This window comes from Anarhichas minor, unplaced genomic scaffold, assembly GCF_050575085.1.
Source record: "Anarhichas minor isolate MPS153535 unplaced genomic scaffold, ASM5057508v1 ptg000043l, whole genome shotgun sequence".
In the NCBI taxonomy this organism is placed as follows: Eukaryota; Metazoa; Chordata; class Actinopteri; order Perciformes; family Anarhichadidae; genus Anarhichas; species Anarhichas minor.
In genome coordinates, this window is record NW_027466489.1 from 6839921 (window position 1) to 6857381 (window position 17461).

General features: G+C 40.7%; 1 protein-coding gene across 1 annotated transcript in view; it reads right to left on the minus strand.

Annotated features, from left to right (window-relative positions):
• The window catches only part of kif5ab (kinesin family member 5A, b), a 54602-nt gene that overhangs the window by 12560 nt on the left and 24581 nt on the right, over window positions 1-17461 (minus strand). Inside the window, exons 9-19 of the mRNA XM_076110629.1 lie at window positions 16810-16914; window positions 15754-15902; window positions 14321-14469; window positions 12262-12470; window positions 10661-10729; window positions 9251-9457; window positions 6358-6504; window positions 4978-5166; window positions 4061-4178; window positions 2372-2436; window positions 519-628 (exon numbers count right to left, since the gene is read on the minus strand). Coding sequence (XP_075966744.1) covers window positions 519-628; window positions 2372-2436; window positions 4061-4178; window positions 4978-5166; window positions 6358-6504; window positions 9251-9457; window positions 10661-10729; window positions 12262-12470; window positions 14321-14469; window positions 15754-15902; window positions 16810-16914 — 1517 coding nt within the window. The remainder of the gene's footprint in view (window positions 1-518; window positions 629-2371; window positions 2437-4060; window positions 4179-4977; window positions 5167-6357; window positions 6505-9250; window positions 9458-10660; window positions 10730-12261; window positions 12471-14320; window positions 14470-15753; window positions 15903-16809; window positions 16915-17461) is intronic.

The following is a 17461-nucleotide window of genomic DNA, read 5'->3' on the forward strand; positions in this document are numbered from 1 at the left end:
TTAGTTCCTTAAGAGGGTCTGCCTGGTACAGAAAATCTTCCCAAGGAGGCACTTGAAATGGCCTGTTTTCTAGGAGCCCAAACAAGCCAAGTGGCTCCTCACATTGTGGTTCAGCAGCAGCTTGACTCTAAAGTCCTCACAAGCTGCAGTTTCCTAGTGCGACTACCCACACATATTGAATTCAGCCCCTCTTGCAGCTTGGGTGGGGCTTCGAGAAGTAGGGCCTTTTGAGAACTCAACTACTGACACCATGAATCCCCAATTTTGGCATTTTCACACTGCTTGTGAGGGTGGAATTGAATTTCAGATTTGAGCCCACAGACAGCTGACAGAGTGGGTAAGCTGTCTGCTTCTGGAACCACATACAAACTGTATTATATAGAGCCAACAGTCTGTTCTGAAAGATAGAAGTAGAAAGGCCTATTTATGCCTAAAAAGTATTTCTAAAGCGGACCCCTAATTTAGAAATCCTGATGCAGTATATCAGAGAAGGTGAAGAATTACAATGAAGCACTGACTCAGTCAAGTCGTCGATGATCTCCTGCTTCTCATTGATCTCGTCTCGTAGGCGCCCAAGCTGTTTGCTGTGCGACTCACGATGTGACTCCATCTGCTGCTCCAGAGCCCTCTGAGGTACGAGCAACAAGAGTGTGTGAAAGACATACATGTAGAGAGAGTAGAGGTGGGAACCAATGGAAATCTAAATGACTAAAAGACAAGAGGGGATATAATTACACACACCAGTGCAGATGTGGACAGAGAGAGCCACATGGGCATTACACACACACACACACACACACTCACACACAAGGTTGTGTTATACACTGCCACTGAGTTTGAAGCATAGACTGTAGATGGACGACGCGACCCTACTTCTTTCCACTGTACAGAGGTGAAGCCAAAATATTTCACATAAGAGTCTGCGCAGTAGTAATTGGGGGGTTGGGCCATGGTATCGAGGCCCCGCCTATACATCCACTCGAACCAACCGCAAGCAGAGCACGGCCACAGAATCACGGCTGTCAATCATGAAGTCAACCCCCTTTTTAAAAAAATGGGCACTTGAACATACATCAGCGTGATAAGAACTACCTAAAATGACAGAAACCATTTTTGGAAATAATTATTGGATGTGAACTTAAATGCTTTTTGTTTGGCCCACCTGCCATCCGCTAACATGGAGGGTGCGGGATGTATAACCTTTCCTGCAGCTAGCCACCAGGAGACGACCAAGGTGTTTTGGCTTCACTTTTGGGGAGCGGTCATGTCGTCCATCTATATATACAGTGTATGGTATGAAGTGAGACAAGGCTAATGAAAACTGGTATGTGCCCTACTACACACACACACACACACACACACACACACACACAGATATGCACAAACAAACTCATGAACACGTGCACAAGTACAGCACAGGCAGATAATTCAAAACAATAAATACTTAATTGAAATCCCTGCATACAGAAAACCATGGGGCCTAGTAGTCATCCAGTACTAATGTGCTGCTGTGTAAAATGTAATGAAGCTGCTAGCTTTGACCCGCGGCCCCAAACAGGTTAATCTAGGCATGATAGTGCCGAGAAAATTTGTCAAATAATTGAAAAATCAATGTACAGAAAATGTGATTTTTCCATCAAACATTAGCTGTTTCCAGCATCTCAAATGTGAGGACTTGCTGCTTTAGTCTATTTTGTGGTTGTGGACTGTTCACTTGAACAGTTTTTCTTGCCAAGAGCTCGGTGAGAAAATTGATACAAAATTGGACACAACTGATCAAAACTGATAGAAAACTGGAAAGTGTGTAAAAAAAAAAAAAAAAATCTGCCAACCAGCATGTCTGAAGTTCACTAATTAACAATTTATTTTATGTTTGATAAAAATGACAAATGGTGGTTATGTTTCTGAACATCTGTTGGCTGGGACCAGTTGCTAGACAGCCAGCAAAGACTCCAGGAAGTAACTCCTCCGAACCAATAAATAGTCAGACATATAACCCCCGCCCCTCCTAAACTGAAATTTTTTTTCGCTACGATGTTTTTACATTTGGACTGAGTCCGCCTAACCGTTTCCAGTCTCAAGCTAGGCTAAGCTAAACTAAATCATATAGACGTGTGAGTGGCATGGATCTTCTCATCTAACCAGCAGGAAGAAGGCGAAATAACATATTTCCCAAATTGTTAAACTATTCCTTAAAAACAAACAAAAAAAAACTGTTAGTTGCAGGCCTGGTTTACAATCATGATCTGATGTACAAGCCTAGACACAGTATGCGCACACATGACTGCACACTCGTGGAGGCAGACAAACGCATCACAGCTGCGACAAAAAGGTCATCACACTACGTTGTTCTCACTGTAGTCATGGTTACCTTTATATCACAGGACTCCTGGGCAGATGAGTGATGGTCCCCGCCGGTCACCTTTGCCATTCTCTCTAAAACAAAACACACACGCATTCAAGAGAACAACAGTGAGAGAAACCGAGACAGAGCAGATAAAAGACACTGATAAAGATGGAAGAGGTGACAGTCACCTGACTTTGACAGCACAACAGTACCGCTGCTTCATGTTGACAGCGAGGTCAGCGTGATCCACCCGTGCCTCGGGTGCAATAACACATATTATTTAATGTGACATCTATTGTGTTACGCCGATCTGACGTTAACTCACTGCTGTTCCTGATGTCGGATGATGAAATTACAGAGCTCTCTACCTCGCATCAGGCTCGGTGATCAACGCGACCTGCGGCACGTTGTATTTGTCTACTTCTGTAATGACTGAAAGACCGCATGCCTCAAGTGTAGATTAGGGCTCAAAATTGATTTACCCGCCCATAATCCACCAAACGACTCCTCAGGAATACTGACTTGCATTGCCTTTGGCCTGATTGGTGAATTGCATCAGTGTCCTGTGAATATCTGCAGTTAGATGGACTGAGCATAAATTTTCAAATGTACGATTAATCCATTCATGCTGGTGCTATAAAAGGCTTTGGAGCAGAAGCTGTTCGTCGGTGTTTACCGTTGTTCTTTCTTGACAGGACAAAAAGGCTCCTGGCACAGACTAAAACGCTCCACTGAAGCCAAAGTTTTAATCAGCACTTCCTCAAAGTTCCAGTTCGGTGGAGCTTAAACACAGTGATACCGTTGCTGTCTTTTTCATGTTTTACTTTGTCTACACATGATTTTGTTTTGCTGGGTCACAACATTCAACTTTTTTTGACTTTGGCATCGCAAGTCATTTATTAAGTAAAATGTAGCTCAATCTACATTGTCCTTCACTGTGCAGTGAGCAAGAAGACATTTTCCTACTTCACTTTAGACTTGGAATAAACACTTCCTGCTTTGTTATTTCGATCACGTAGATAAAACATCTCAACCTGAGCCGGGGGGGCGAAGACATTTTTATTACAAATCCGTACCTGTACATTGTATATGTGCTGCACTGACTGTGATTATTCAATATCGATCCTTGAACCCCGGGCTTGGCTAGATTGTTAGATTTCACCTCAAAAGCTTGGTTTATGTACTCTTACAAATATGCTGCATCCTCAACCTGGCTGTGTATTTCAGCATCGAGTATTTCGGAGTAGAACACTGAGATTATACAGTCCATCCATCGCCACTTTAGTAACACTAGCAACACGGCTCTGTGGATTGCAAAATTGGTCATTTAGTCCATCGCTGTAGTCCAGAAAAAAGAATCTAACTATTGGATGGATTGCCATGAAATTTGGTGCACACATTAATTTCCCCTCAGAGTGAATCCTGATCCCTTCACTTTTCATCTAGCTTCATCACCAGGTCAACATTTTAGTTTGTCCAGTACAGCGTAGCCATCATCATCAGATAGAGGCTAATTTGTGGTTGGTGCTTTTTAGGAAATGTTAGCATGCTAACAGACTAAACTAGGATGGGGAACATGGATAGCATTGTCATTGTGAGCATGTTAGCATGCTGACATCAGCATTCAGTTCAAAGCATTGCTGTGCTACTGTTGCACTTCAATTATTATAGTTGTTGTTTTTTTTACTATACTAAAATAAAACATTAGTCTACCTTGAGCTTGGAGTTTGGCCAGCTCCTCGCTCAGAGAGTCGTAGCTGTCCTCCAGCTTCCTCTTCTTCAGCTCCACGTTCTGCATGTAGTCCGTTAGAGAGCGGATCTTTGCCTCGTGCTGAAAGTCAGAAGACAGCGTCTCAGATGCAGAAAGTGAGCAAAGGACCTCTACAATACAACGCTTTACACCAAGGATAAAATGTACTTTTTACTCACTGTGAAATGGATATAATCTACATTTAATATATATGGCCTTCATAATTTATTTGGGAGTTTAATTCAAATGTGAAACGCTTTAGAATTGTAAACACTTAGTCAGTGGTACCAGACAGTAGAAATATGGAATATATAATGCACCTTAATATTTGACTATTTTTAACATAGAATACTTAATATCAGGAAAACCTTTTTAAAAAGCAATTCCTAACTCTCATGAAGGCAGATTAACTGTAATATTTACCTGAAACAGCCAACATGAACCCTGTATTTGGCAGGTTCATTTCATCCTCAGCCCATAATAGTTAAACTCACAACATCATGCCTTCAAGCAGCCACGTAAATACAAAAAATACAAAACACGCAATCCTTTAAGAATCAGGACAGTTTGTACACTAAAAACTTCTGATGTGCTGTTGCCACAAACAGTTGAGTGACATTTCCAGCCCACTGCTCTTCATCAGAGTGATTAATATTAAACAAAGGCCCACGTAAGTATCTGTGATGTTAATTAGTCTGATGAAGACTGGAAACGTCAATCTCTCATTGGTGATTATAATAAATATTTTGCGTGTGTATATTGTGTGTATATTGTTCTGATTTCTCCACATCAATCCCAACATTTCCTGCGGGACTGACAGATTTACCAACTTTTTTCCTGGACCAGATGTTTTCAGCTATTTGCTCCATCAGTCCCTCACCTGTGAAACGAGGAGGTGACATGAGGACAGCTCTCTACACGTCTCCTCCATCTTGCGGTGACACTCCATCTGGATGTTCTCCAGGTGGCGGCAGCGCTTCACCATGGACTTAACCTCTGACTTTATCTTACTGATGTAGAGGCGGGCCACTGTGAACTCCTCCTCGATTGCACCACTGACCTCCATTGGCTGCAGACAAATGAGGTAGAGAGAAAGAGAGACTGTTAATAGAGTAGTGGAGACTTTTAGTTAAGATTGAGCGAGGACGATTTAAAGACAGCTGGGAAGTTAAAAGGCGAGGTCGGCATCTTAGAGACTCTTTCTGACATCTTGTGGGCACATCCATTAGGTTAATAGCATCATTTAGCAGATGCCGTGACTCAGATGCTCTGAAATGAACAGCTAAGACACATCAGTGGATATGCCCATTGCCTATCCCCAGGTGAAATATTGAAATCTTGATAGTCGACGGAAATGCAAATACCGACTATAATGCATGGCTCTGCAGCTGGAACTCACACAGCCACAAACACACAGGTATTTGTTTTAAATGCTCATCAAGATTCTCAAACTCCCCCAGATGCCTAACATGTCAGGTTGAATTAGAGAGAAACGTATGAAATGATGCACTAGACATTTTAAATGTTCCACTCTGTCTTAGGTTTTAATGTTCCACTCAGTGCGTGTTTGATACAGCTTTACTGTATTTACACATAACTATTTAATTGACATTGCAGTACAGTTTGAACGCTTGAACCCTTATCTGTTTTTGCTCAGCTTTATTTACAGGTTACATGTCTTAACCAGGCACTCCATATATTGTTATTTCCAGAATTAGTTCGGATATTCAGTCATTTCGTAATTTTACGTGTGAGTGGACCTATACATGTTGCAAGACAATGGTTTTTAATTGTTTTTTTTAGAGATGTTCATCTACAAGCTCAATTTGTCCAAGTACCCTCTTGAGTACAAGTCACCTTGGTTGGGAAGTTGTTTGGTATTTTTTTGATAGGATCTGGATTAATAAGCAACACCTTTTTTAATATGATTTTAAAAGCATGTATGGACATTCCTTCTCAGACACGTCATGTTCACTGGAAAGAGTAAGATGCGCTGATTACAGAAGTCTGTGTGTGACATCTATGCGCTCTAAATATTTACTCTAAAATGAGGAGGGTGCAGTTTTTTTCTGGTTAATTGCATCGGTTGTGTCCAAATAGTTAAATGTTTCTGACTTTGATTGTGGGCGAATATAGAGATTCAAACATTTGGGTAGAGAAGTTTGAAACAGTAAGAAATATTAAAAACTGCATTCAAATCAAATGTCTCGTCTTTTGTCAGACACAATGTCTCCAAGCCTGCATTTTGCATCTCACTCACCAGTTTGATGTCCTTGTTTCCAACGATGGTGCTGAACTCACTCAGGTCCCTCATCAGACCGTTAAGGATCTCAGAGATGCGTTTCCTTTGGTGGCTGCTCACTGCCTTGATACGAGACAGCTCTGCCTCTAAAGCCATGAGCTGAGCCTGTTGAAGAATGAAATGAAAGAGTGAACACAGAGGAAGACGAGAGAGGAAGTTCAGAAAACAGAGGGGAACACCAGGAGAGAACATTATGTAGAAGATTGAGAGTATTTCAACCTCCAAACACACACACAGCTGCGAGACCCAGTTCAACCCCTGACCTCATTCTCATCCAACAAATCCGAGTAGCAAAAACAGAACAGCCACTAAATTACAAATCAATAAACTACTGAGATAGGGGCTGATGGCAGCGGCGCTGGATGAAAGCATCTGGGAGAGTGAATTATGGAGCTCCATTTTGTACAGCAGGCAGCTGCACCATTGAAGGTCCAATGGCTCGAACATGATGAAACAGTTTGGGTCCAATCGATAATTCTACAGGGCTAAAGAAAATAAAGTTCAAGAGGATGGTTAACCATTTACCACCTTAAATACAGTAACATTAACTCCGTAATTAGCCTCTCCATCTTCATCTCCCTCATTAACTTCAAGCCATGTGATCATTTTCCAGGTCACTTCCCATGTCAAAACATTAACTTCGCACAAAAGGTAGGAAATAATTAACAGAAAATCAATCGATTTATGGGTAAGTAAAAGCAAATGAGGTCAATGAAACACATTGATGAAGCGATTCGGAAGAGAAGAGATGATTTGTTGAATGATGAATGGAATTAATCATAATGATAGAAAGGGTGGACGGATGGATGAAAGAAGGTGCTTAAAAGGACCAGAAGAATGGCAGCGACAGTGAGCGATGGCATGGCCTCCTGCAGAAGAAGAGAGGAGCCTCCACTGAAAGCAAGATGAAGGCATGCTGAGGTGAACGTGGGGTAAAGACAGTGATGAATGTACTCCATTGCACCATTTTTCTAGGTCAATGCCGCTCCATGTCTACTGTAGATATAGAAAAAATGTAAATCTGCAACACTGCACATTAGCATAACAGCTGGGATGCAGAAAATAGAGAATTTGTAATGAGGAGTCAGAGGGAATGGAGTTGGAAAAGCCCATGTGAGGCTGGGATAAGAGGATTTATTGTCAGACTGCCTCTGAGAGGACATCGTGTCAGGTGAGAGGTCAGGGCAGAACAGGCTAAAACATCTATAGTGAAGGCGTACTAAGTTATATAACTGAGGAAAGAAGGAGGTTTAAGCTGGCTTTAGAAGACTTAACGGTGCAGTGAGTAGTTACATTGTCAGTTCTGTTTATCAATTTCTGGACCAGCTTCAGAGAGAGACAGAGAGGGAGGACAGGACACTGTGGCGTGTAAAACGGACGAATGAAATATTGAGGAGGTTTCAAGAAGGTGAATAATGGTCCACTCTGTCCACTGAGTCAGTCACAATGACTTCATTAACCGACTGGCGAGCTCTGACAATAGTCTCTTACCTCGAATACAAACCTTTAAAATCATCAATACACACTGTAAGAAGATTTGTACTGAGCTGCTTCTCTGATAAACTCTTTCCACATTTAAAAGCCCCTGAAAACTGGGATTGAAATTGAATATTTCTCAATGACATTTAATATTCACAACCAAGTAAGCAACAATCAAAGTTTAAGAAGTTTAACAGCTTTTGATTAAAATGTTACTGAACTCTTGATGCACGGAGAAGTACATACAACTGAGCCCCGCCCAAACCAGTACAAAGTCTGTAAAAAAAAATACAGAAATAGCCCAAACTGTTTCAACTTTGAACAAATACCATGTCCATGAGGGATCCCAACACTCTACCACGAAGAAGCTAACTGACGAAAAAAGTTTCAGCGTATTTGAGTTCTCTAGACTTCAAAACTAAAAACATCTTCAGACCATCACTAATTGAAAATTCTGTTTTTAAGACTTTTCAAAGCCTTAAAAACTGACATGAATATGTTTGGTGCTATACATAGTCATGGAAAGGATTGTTTTATTAAAGTGGAATATCATTAATCACTAATTTCACAGGCTTTTGCAGATGAACTATGCCAGATTTAATCAACCGCAATTTAATCTTTGCCAACATTGAATGCTGTCCTCATGTGATCCTGCTATTCAGTGAAAATCCCGGCTTTAGAGTGACTTTGTGAGATTGCTTTGAAAACGGACCATAACCAAATCAAAAGTCAGCCTCCGAGAGAAATCCAGTTTTTAACTGTTTATTTATGGTCATAGTGCAAAACAACCAGCCACGTCTCATAAAATTGACTGAGTCTGAGAGCAAATTCAGGGAAGAAATGCCAGTGCTGGCTGGAATTTGAACAATATTGGTGAATTTATGTCAAGTTGTTGATTAATGTCTGGAGTGAGTTTCCCTCTTTCCACCCTTTATATATGTATATAGTTCTTTCTAATACTTTTAGCCTTAGATGCATCTGTTCATGTCTGCTGGCTGCACAGTTAATCAGAATTTCTCTCTTATCTTTCCTTTCTCGCAGCTCTCTAATTTATCATTATCTCTCAAATTGCATTTTGAGCCAATAGCTCCACATATTCTTGAAAGACAGAGATTTAAATGGATAGATGGATAGATTTTATATACCTAAATACTTCTTTCTTTTTTTTTTTCTAATTGTTTTTATTATATAATCCACAGCACATTATGTCCATGCCTTTAATAACTAATCCTTCTCTGTTGCTGCCTCTTTGTTTTGATTTTTCTCTTCTTCATTCTTTCTGTCCTTCCCTGATCGGCCATTTTTACAGTATAGCAGAAATGTTTTTTCACCTCTATGTCACGAAACTGAGCCTCCAGAGAGCCAAACCCACCATTTTCTTTGCGAGCTCTTCAGCCAGCAGTTTCTTCTGCACGCTCTTCTCCTCGACCTCCAGGCTCTTCTGGTCGTAGTTGACTGCCAGCTCCTCCAGGGCTTGGAGGACCTCCTTCACCTCGGCCTTAGCCGATTCATTCTCCGTCTGCAGCCTGCCGAGCTCCGACTGCACTCTCTCGCTGTTACCCCTGGATGATGCTAGAAGCTGAGGGACACAGAAGTTTAACAACTTAATATAAACTGTGAATAAAGAAAGATTTGATTGAAAAGAGCTTTGTGTACAACAAGCAGTGTTTTCATTATTCAAAAGGCAGAGCTGCTGGGTTTTAATAAAACATAATTGTGGAATTTATCTCGTTCTCTTGGTAGTAACAGATACGCCTGTGTACAAACCCTGTTACTCAAAACAGCTGTGATTTTACAGATAAAACACACTTTAAATATTCATCTTACTTAGACTCACTTGAAGCTGTAAGAGCTGACATCATTTTGCCATCATGTTGTTGTTTTTTGCATGTGCACTGCTGCAGCCCACCGTGGGCCAGTTTACTGGATGGATGTCATTAAATGAAGATATTGCTCTACCCAGGGTGCCTGCCTGTTTGAACTGTAGCATAAAACTTCTGTTTGGCCAAATGGATGTAAAATCATGTTACTGTACACAAAGCTATGGTCGGGTAGTCACCATCATGTCAGCTCAACCTGCAGCAGGCCCATTTGGGGATATGAATGAACCAATTTTTACTGGGCAGTGCACTACATGCATAAGCTTGGTTCAGGCCGTTTAGCCCCACTGTTATGAATGCTGTAAATACTGTTCGTAATTGCATTTTAATAGAATCCTTTAATTGCTGTTTTTCCCACAAGTAGCATATACAGACAGACCTGTTTAGTGTAGATTCATGTGAATGAAGGGCTGTACACCATTTCTATTAATTAAGAGGTCTCTAAATTCACAAAGATGGTGGAGTCATGCTCATCCACAGCATTCTAAATCACATATCGAATAATTAGAGAGCTTTTGTTTGTTTGCTTAACAGCTACAATGTTAGCCATGCCGACTAAAATAGGCAACAATGATCTTTCCCTTTTCGCACATCACGCTTCAATCCTTCATCAATCTTTGTGTCGATCCTTCCCTCCACTCATTCGTGTCTGAGCAGCCACTGAAACCCATTCTATTCTAAACTGCTGTTAAACACGGAAATACACTTACTATTGAACAATAATACTTTATTTTCTTCAAGTGCTTTCTGGCACCTGAAAATGTTCTCATCCGTCTCAAGGACGAGGGAATAAACCTCTCGCAGCTGACTTCTATTCAAAGGGAGGTATAGATTACAACATGCAGCCTACTGTGAGCCACTTAACCAAACTGATCAACGGATGTAAAACCGAAGTCTTTTACCTCCTCCTGGTCAAGCATCTGCTCCTTCAGTTTCTCCACCATCTGGCTCTGGTGGTTGATCTCATCATCCTTCACAGGCAAAGAGACATTACATTTACAGTGTATGACACAAACTTGTACATTACAGATACTTTGTACATTGCGTGTATTTTGGGTTCTATGTCCAACAACGACTATAAGTTTTGAGCTTGCACTAACTGCATAAATGAGAGATATGGAGTAGGAAAAAAAAATGAATACAGTAGAACCATGGACAAAAGCACAGCTTATCTTTGAGTATGTTAAATCACAACTCAAAAAACAGATATTTGATGGTCTGTGGTCAACTGATCATGCATCACCTAAAGGCAGGGGTCACTAATAGTCAGAGTCCGTTTAGCGGTCCAGGAAACACACCAACCAATTATGTGAGTAGTAAACCATCTCACGCTTATGCTACTCGGGCCAATCACATGTGTGTATTCCGATAACTATCGCCCTCGTCTCGAGTGAGATAAACACACACACACGAGAGACGGGGAGAGAGACCCAACAGTTGGAAAAAGTATGTGAGTCAGATGAGTTATTGACATGCTCGAAAAAGAGAAATGTGGACAGCTTAACCAGAGTCTTTTACCAAGAATGAACAGACTCTTATGTGTATTATTCCCACAACCAGTTCAAAACCAGTATGTCTCATATGTTCAGAGACCGTGACGATTATTAAAAGCGACAATGTGAAGCGCCCCTACGAGACAAAGCACAACTCTTTTGAGCAAACGTACCAACTCACATCCGAAATGAAGGCACAGAAAAATAAACCTAAGAGACAAATATGATCAGAATGATGAATTCACTGTCCAACAATGATGTTAATAGAGAGGAATAGAGCTGAAACAAGTGGTTTAAATAACACACAGATAAAATCCCTGCACACAATTTTCTCTTTTTAGAAGATAAGAATATAATATCGTGGCTCTTTTGATTGACATCACTTCTACATGAATAAACTGAATTTAAAGCTGCAGGACAATTCATTTAAATACATTTCTCTAAAAGTACTTTATTTTAAGAGCCACCTTTTTCAAAAGCTTTCTGTTATGCATTGTTTTTTTATCCAGCCATTATTTTACTTGAAATGAGAGAAGAACATTTATGTATTATTACAGTATGAATTATTTATAATTAATAAATATCTCGTCTTTTTATGTGACTGAAAAAAACAAATCTTTTTCCCCCTCATACGCATTGAAAAGGAAATACAAACTGTGGAACTCAATTGATACACCACTGGTTCTGCATATCAAATGGAACATCTGTTCATAAAAGCAATAAAATGACACACTACAATACCGTGGAGCACATACATGAGCATGTGTTAAATAAATCAAAGCATGAATGCTTTTTAGTGTAGAACATAATTATTTCCCCAATGACCTTCATTCCCAAGAGTTACAACGTGAGTCACGACTATGTGTCTGATCCTGAACTCATTAATATGAATAATACATGTATGATATGCTCTTTGTGTTCATGTGTGCATACCATTACATCCATTGAGAGTTACCAGCTCTACATTCATGAACAGAAAAATGCTCCTGATGCGGCATCCGTTCATTCACCTTATCATCCAGCTGTTTGTAAAGCTTGCGGATCTCCTCCTCATACTTCTGCCGCTCCTCCGCAGAGATGTGAACCACAATGGAGGAGGCAATGGAGCGAGGACTGCAGGGACTGCAGATGTCGACAAGCAGCTCCTCAGATTCAGGAGGCACCAGGGAGACGTCCTCCGATCCTGGGCTCAGATCCTTTAACACAGCGACATCCTCACCTAAAGACGAGAGACAGAATATTGGATTTCTTTCGTAAATGCGAAACGTTCTTATCTCTGCCAAATCCTCCGCTATGGATTAATGCATAAAAAAGGGATTAGTGGACTTATCTTCAGCATAGGTCATTAATACATTTATATCCCAGGTTTCAGATATTTCTGTGCCATAAATAAGCTTCCTTATAAAACAGCAGTATAACATACCAGACCTTAAATTAAAATGTCAGTTGAGTCGTGTCTGGCTTTGGCTCAGAAGAAAAAGAGGGGAGCCATGAAATGCACAAAAGTGAGAAAATTCAGTATGCTAATTGTACACAAGTTCATCCTGGACCTAAAAGTTCAACAGTGTTCGTCTCAGGGAGTTCCTGGCCTGAGGTGGGCAACAGTACAGGGAGCAGAGATGGGGGAACGGGGGCAACGATGTTGTCAAAATTATACATTAGGAAATTAAAAGTACTAAATTGTGAGAGAGACTCTCAGGCAGATGGTGAAGGGAAAAGTTGTGTGTGTGTGTGTGTGTGTGTGAGAGAGAGAGAGAAGTGTAACAGAGGGATGAAGCAGTTAAAGGAATCATTTTCACTGATAGCTGTTCAATAAAGATGTGTTACAGCGTTTTTTAAATTCAGGTCAAGCACCGAGAGAATCCTCTCCGAGAAATAAATCGGAAAAGATTCATTACGTGGCTTGAATGTCAGCCCATCACTACCATTGAGTGCACTGACATTTAAACTGACTTACAGCCCAGCAGGAGACGATGCCTAGAAGTGTGTGCGTGCTCGTCATTAAGAGTAAATTTGTTTGTGTTCAGTGCTTCATGTGTGGTGTTTTTTTTGCGTGTGAACTTACACAGGTATGTGTGTGCTGACATGGGAGAAGTTACGACTTCCCTGTAGAAGTGATTAGCCCTTGTCGCCATGAGGATTACTAATACACAAGGATTCATAAAAAAAAATAAAGCCTTCGGCACAATGAGAGGAGAATCCAATTATACAAAGTGTAAAAGTCTGAATAACAGTTGCCAGTAGAAGTGACCAGAAAGGGATTTTCAAGTGTTTGGGCACAAGTCCAGCAAGTCTGTTTGGCTGCTATCCTCCCATATCTCCACTGGCATGTATTCAGATGACATCAAATGAGGTTAAATCTGCACTTAGGTGGACTGAAAAATAATGTCTGCAGGCTAGCTGGCTGGTAATTTTTGTATTCCTCTTAGTCAGTGCTCTTCCATGCATGAAACGGGAACAAGCACTATGTGTAGAGGGTTTTCTATAGGGGACCACTGCACTTCTATTGTTTCACTGTACAGGAAGCTGATCTTTTTCACCATACATTAAAGCAATTACTTAGTGCCCTGGCTGATGATGATTTTCTTGCATTCCTTTTGTGTCTTAACTATTATATTTTTAGCCATACATATCTCAACTACTATTGGTGTGATTGCCGTACCATTTGGTACACACATTCATGTCCCACACAGGGTGTTTTGCACTCCTTTCGTCTAGTGGCAGCAGGGGATTTTTTTTATTTGTCCACTACTTTCGTTAATGACCAAATATCTTCAAAAACGAATGAAATTGCAACGTATAGCCATCCTCAGCAGTAGTTAGGAAGTGAAACTAAAATGGTGAGCATGCTAAACATGCATGTTGTCATGGTCACTGTGAACATTAGCTCAAAGCAAAGCCTCTCAGCTGCAAGAGTGGCTGTAGACTTAATAATTAAATACACTTTGCACAAGGTACTGATCATGTCTAAATGCCTTGGCAACAAGTTTCAGAGTTCTTCTCCGGCAGACGACTTAAAATATTCCATGTATTTGTGAGCTGGCAGCGTGATATCTGTAAGAGTATTACCGTTCCTCCAGCGATTCAGCTCAGTCTCCAGTCTTTGAACAGTCTCCTTCAATGACCTGTTCTTCTCCTTCTCCTTTTCGTACTTCTTCTTCCACTGCTCTGCTGTGAGCTCAAGGTTCACTGATACAGTATTTCTAATGGTCTTGGCTCTAATTGGAGGCATGCAAGGCAAAACAGAGAAAGGGGAAAAGATACAGAAAAGAAGGGGGAATAAAGTGTGTGAGAGAACAGCAGAGAACAGACGAACTGTCAACGAGGGTATTTCAGCCCCCGCGGCTCAATGAAAATGGGCTTGCATCTCATTAATTGGTATGCAAATTGGGTTTCTGACAACTGTGTTTGATGGTGCAAGTAGGTAGAGGAAGGTAAACTGAGAGGCACAAAATGTGAAAACCCTTCTGACCTTAAAACATGTAAATCATATTCACCACATCAACATATAGCACTCATACAGTTAATAAGAGGATGAGGGTACTGTATGTATGCGACTATAAATCATTGCTCAATCATGACGCAAATGAGTAGCGTCACAGAGTTGAAATATTCATGATGCTACAGCCAAAGCACTCAGCTCCGGCTGTGAATTTCACATCAGTGGTTATCACTTAATTTCACACTCCAGTGAGAAAGCACTGTTGTCCTTGTTAATGTATTCCTTGATATTAGTGCAACAAAGATACTAAGATAGTGAAATGCTGACACTCAAACATCAGGGAACAATAAAGTTAATGTTGAACAAAGCAGTAATGGCTAATTCATGCACCGTGTACCCAAATCCGACCATCGACCTGCACATTCCACACAAACCTGTACAGTTGTGGACCTTTTTATCAAACAACATCGTCGCTCGACACAGATTGTCAAATATCTGTTTAATATCACGTCATAGTATTTGTAGCATATTGATTTTAAGAAAGATCAATCACGGTGTGAAATAGCTACTGCGGCTGACAGATCAGAGACCAAGCCTTCTCCTCATTAAAGTCAAATATCTGCTGCGGATTCTGTCAGTCCTTTTGCTCGGTCATGCATTATTTAGTTCAACCAACAACACTCTTGTGTCAGTCACTATTCAAAGAATATATTGGGAGAGGAAAAAGGCTGGAGATAGATAAGGAGGCTTTTTCAGGACCTTTCTATCAGAGTTTCTTTGAGCAATAGGAGCAGCTGGCAAGTGTACCAAATCTCTGCTTCTACAAGTGCAGCTTATCCTTAAGATTACAAAAGAAAACTCTTTAAGCATTCGCAAGCACGATCAGGAACAACACACAAACCCTTCCTCTACAGAAGCAAAGTTTGAGGCAGTAATATGTGAACAGCATGTCGGAGATGTAAACATTTCAGCAGAAAAACATCCCCCAACAGCTGAAGCTGAGCAAGACAGACATGCACAGGGCAGCAGCCCATGGCTACTTAGCACGGAAGCTTGTTACCGTTGGCCAAACATCAACGTGGATTTGGTCTCTGAATCATTGTAGCTGGAGGGAGAGCAACAGATGAACATGGTGGTGCGACAGTTCCCGCCAAGCGAGTCCTGCAAGATGCGAGTCATTTTGCTGTCACGGTACGGCACGTGAGATTTCTACAAAGACATGAAGAGAGGAAGAAAGAGAGGCATAAAAAAAGACTGACAGAAGACGATTAAAAGAGCTTGGAGGACATTCTGAATAACGGTATTCCACCGTGCGCATGCCTTTCGTCTTAAAAGCTAAATTTACGTCTTGTGAGCATCAGCACAGAACAAAGAAAGAAGAGGGTTTTCTCCATCTGCTGCATCATTCACAGTTTTACCTTTTTAACCTCTGGAACGCCTTCAAAAAGATTGTGTCCTTGCTCGATGAACAAAAAAATAAATGCCGCTTGCTTTATGAAAGATTTGTGAGACATTTACAGTCTGTGACCTTTTCGATTAGGTTGATGAGGAGTTCCCTAAGCCTTCTGAGTTATATAATAAGAGATGCTGAGTACTTTAATTACAGCGATGGAGCTTGGAAGGAGTATAGAGTGGGCAGAATGCATTGAGTGGTTGAATTCGCTGGTTAAATTTGGTGAAATATGGAAATCGGTTACCAGCTGTAGCAGCGTTATGGTCTGTGGAAGAAGGGGACAGACTACCGAACATGTCACTGCAACTTTCATCCAATCAACTGCAAGACAAGAATTACAATATGGGAGGATTCTGCAAAACCCTGAAATTACCTCTGGTGCCAATGTTTTTTGGAAATGTTTGCTACAATATCTGTGCATGGTAACTATGGCAGTGTAGTGCTAATGTCATGAAAATATTGTTGTTATTGTAAATAAAATATAGTTAAAGGAACAGGTCGACATTAGATGAGACGATTAAGCAGTTTTGATCTTCTCATCCAGCTCTCGGCAAGAAGGGAAATAAGCACATTTCCAATAAATGCCGAACTACTCCTTTAAGGTAGGGGTATGGGCATATATAAGATAGATAAGAAAGCCTGCAGAGAATTTCTCCAGCGTACCGTTCCTTCGGCCAAGGCTGAGATTACGTTCCCCAGGGCCGACAGAGACTTGTTGATGTTCTTGGCCTCATCCAGCACTGCTCCCTCTGCACCCGTCTTACTGACCTGACACAGACACATACACACACACACACACACACACACACACACACACATACACACACACAGCAGGAATTGGTTTATAAAGTACATTATCAGCATAAAAACGTCAGTGGGAAAACCACGTTTATTTTCCTGCAATGTTATATTTTACAGGTCCTGTAGTTAAGTTAAACAAACAAAATGATTTGTAACTATGAATTCATAAGAAGGTTCCTGGTAATAACTATATAAAGATAGCAGTGTGTTCAGTTGGCACACTTCCAATTAATCAATTATAATGAATTGCCAGCTTAACCAAGAGAGTCTTTTAATTAGTGCACAGAAGGTCAGTTAAGCATGCAAAAATATGAGAATTATATCAGCAAAATTACATGTATTTCTTTTTGGGAAACAGGAAGGAAGGAAGGAAATTACAGACCTGTAAACAAAAAAAGCATTTCTGCATTATATTGTAAATTGTCAGAAGGTGTTTGAGGAGCTATATGCCAGACATACTTCAAAAGGAAAGTCACACTACACTGTGTCATAATCGACAATGAGGAGCTTAATT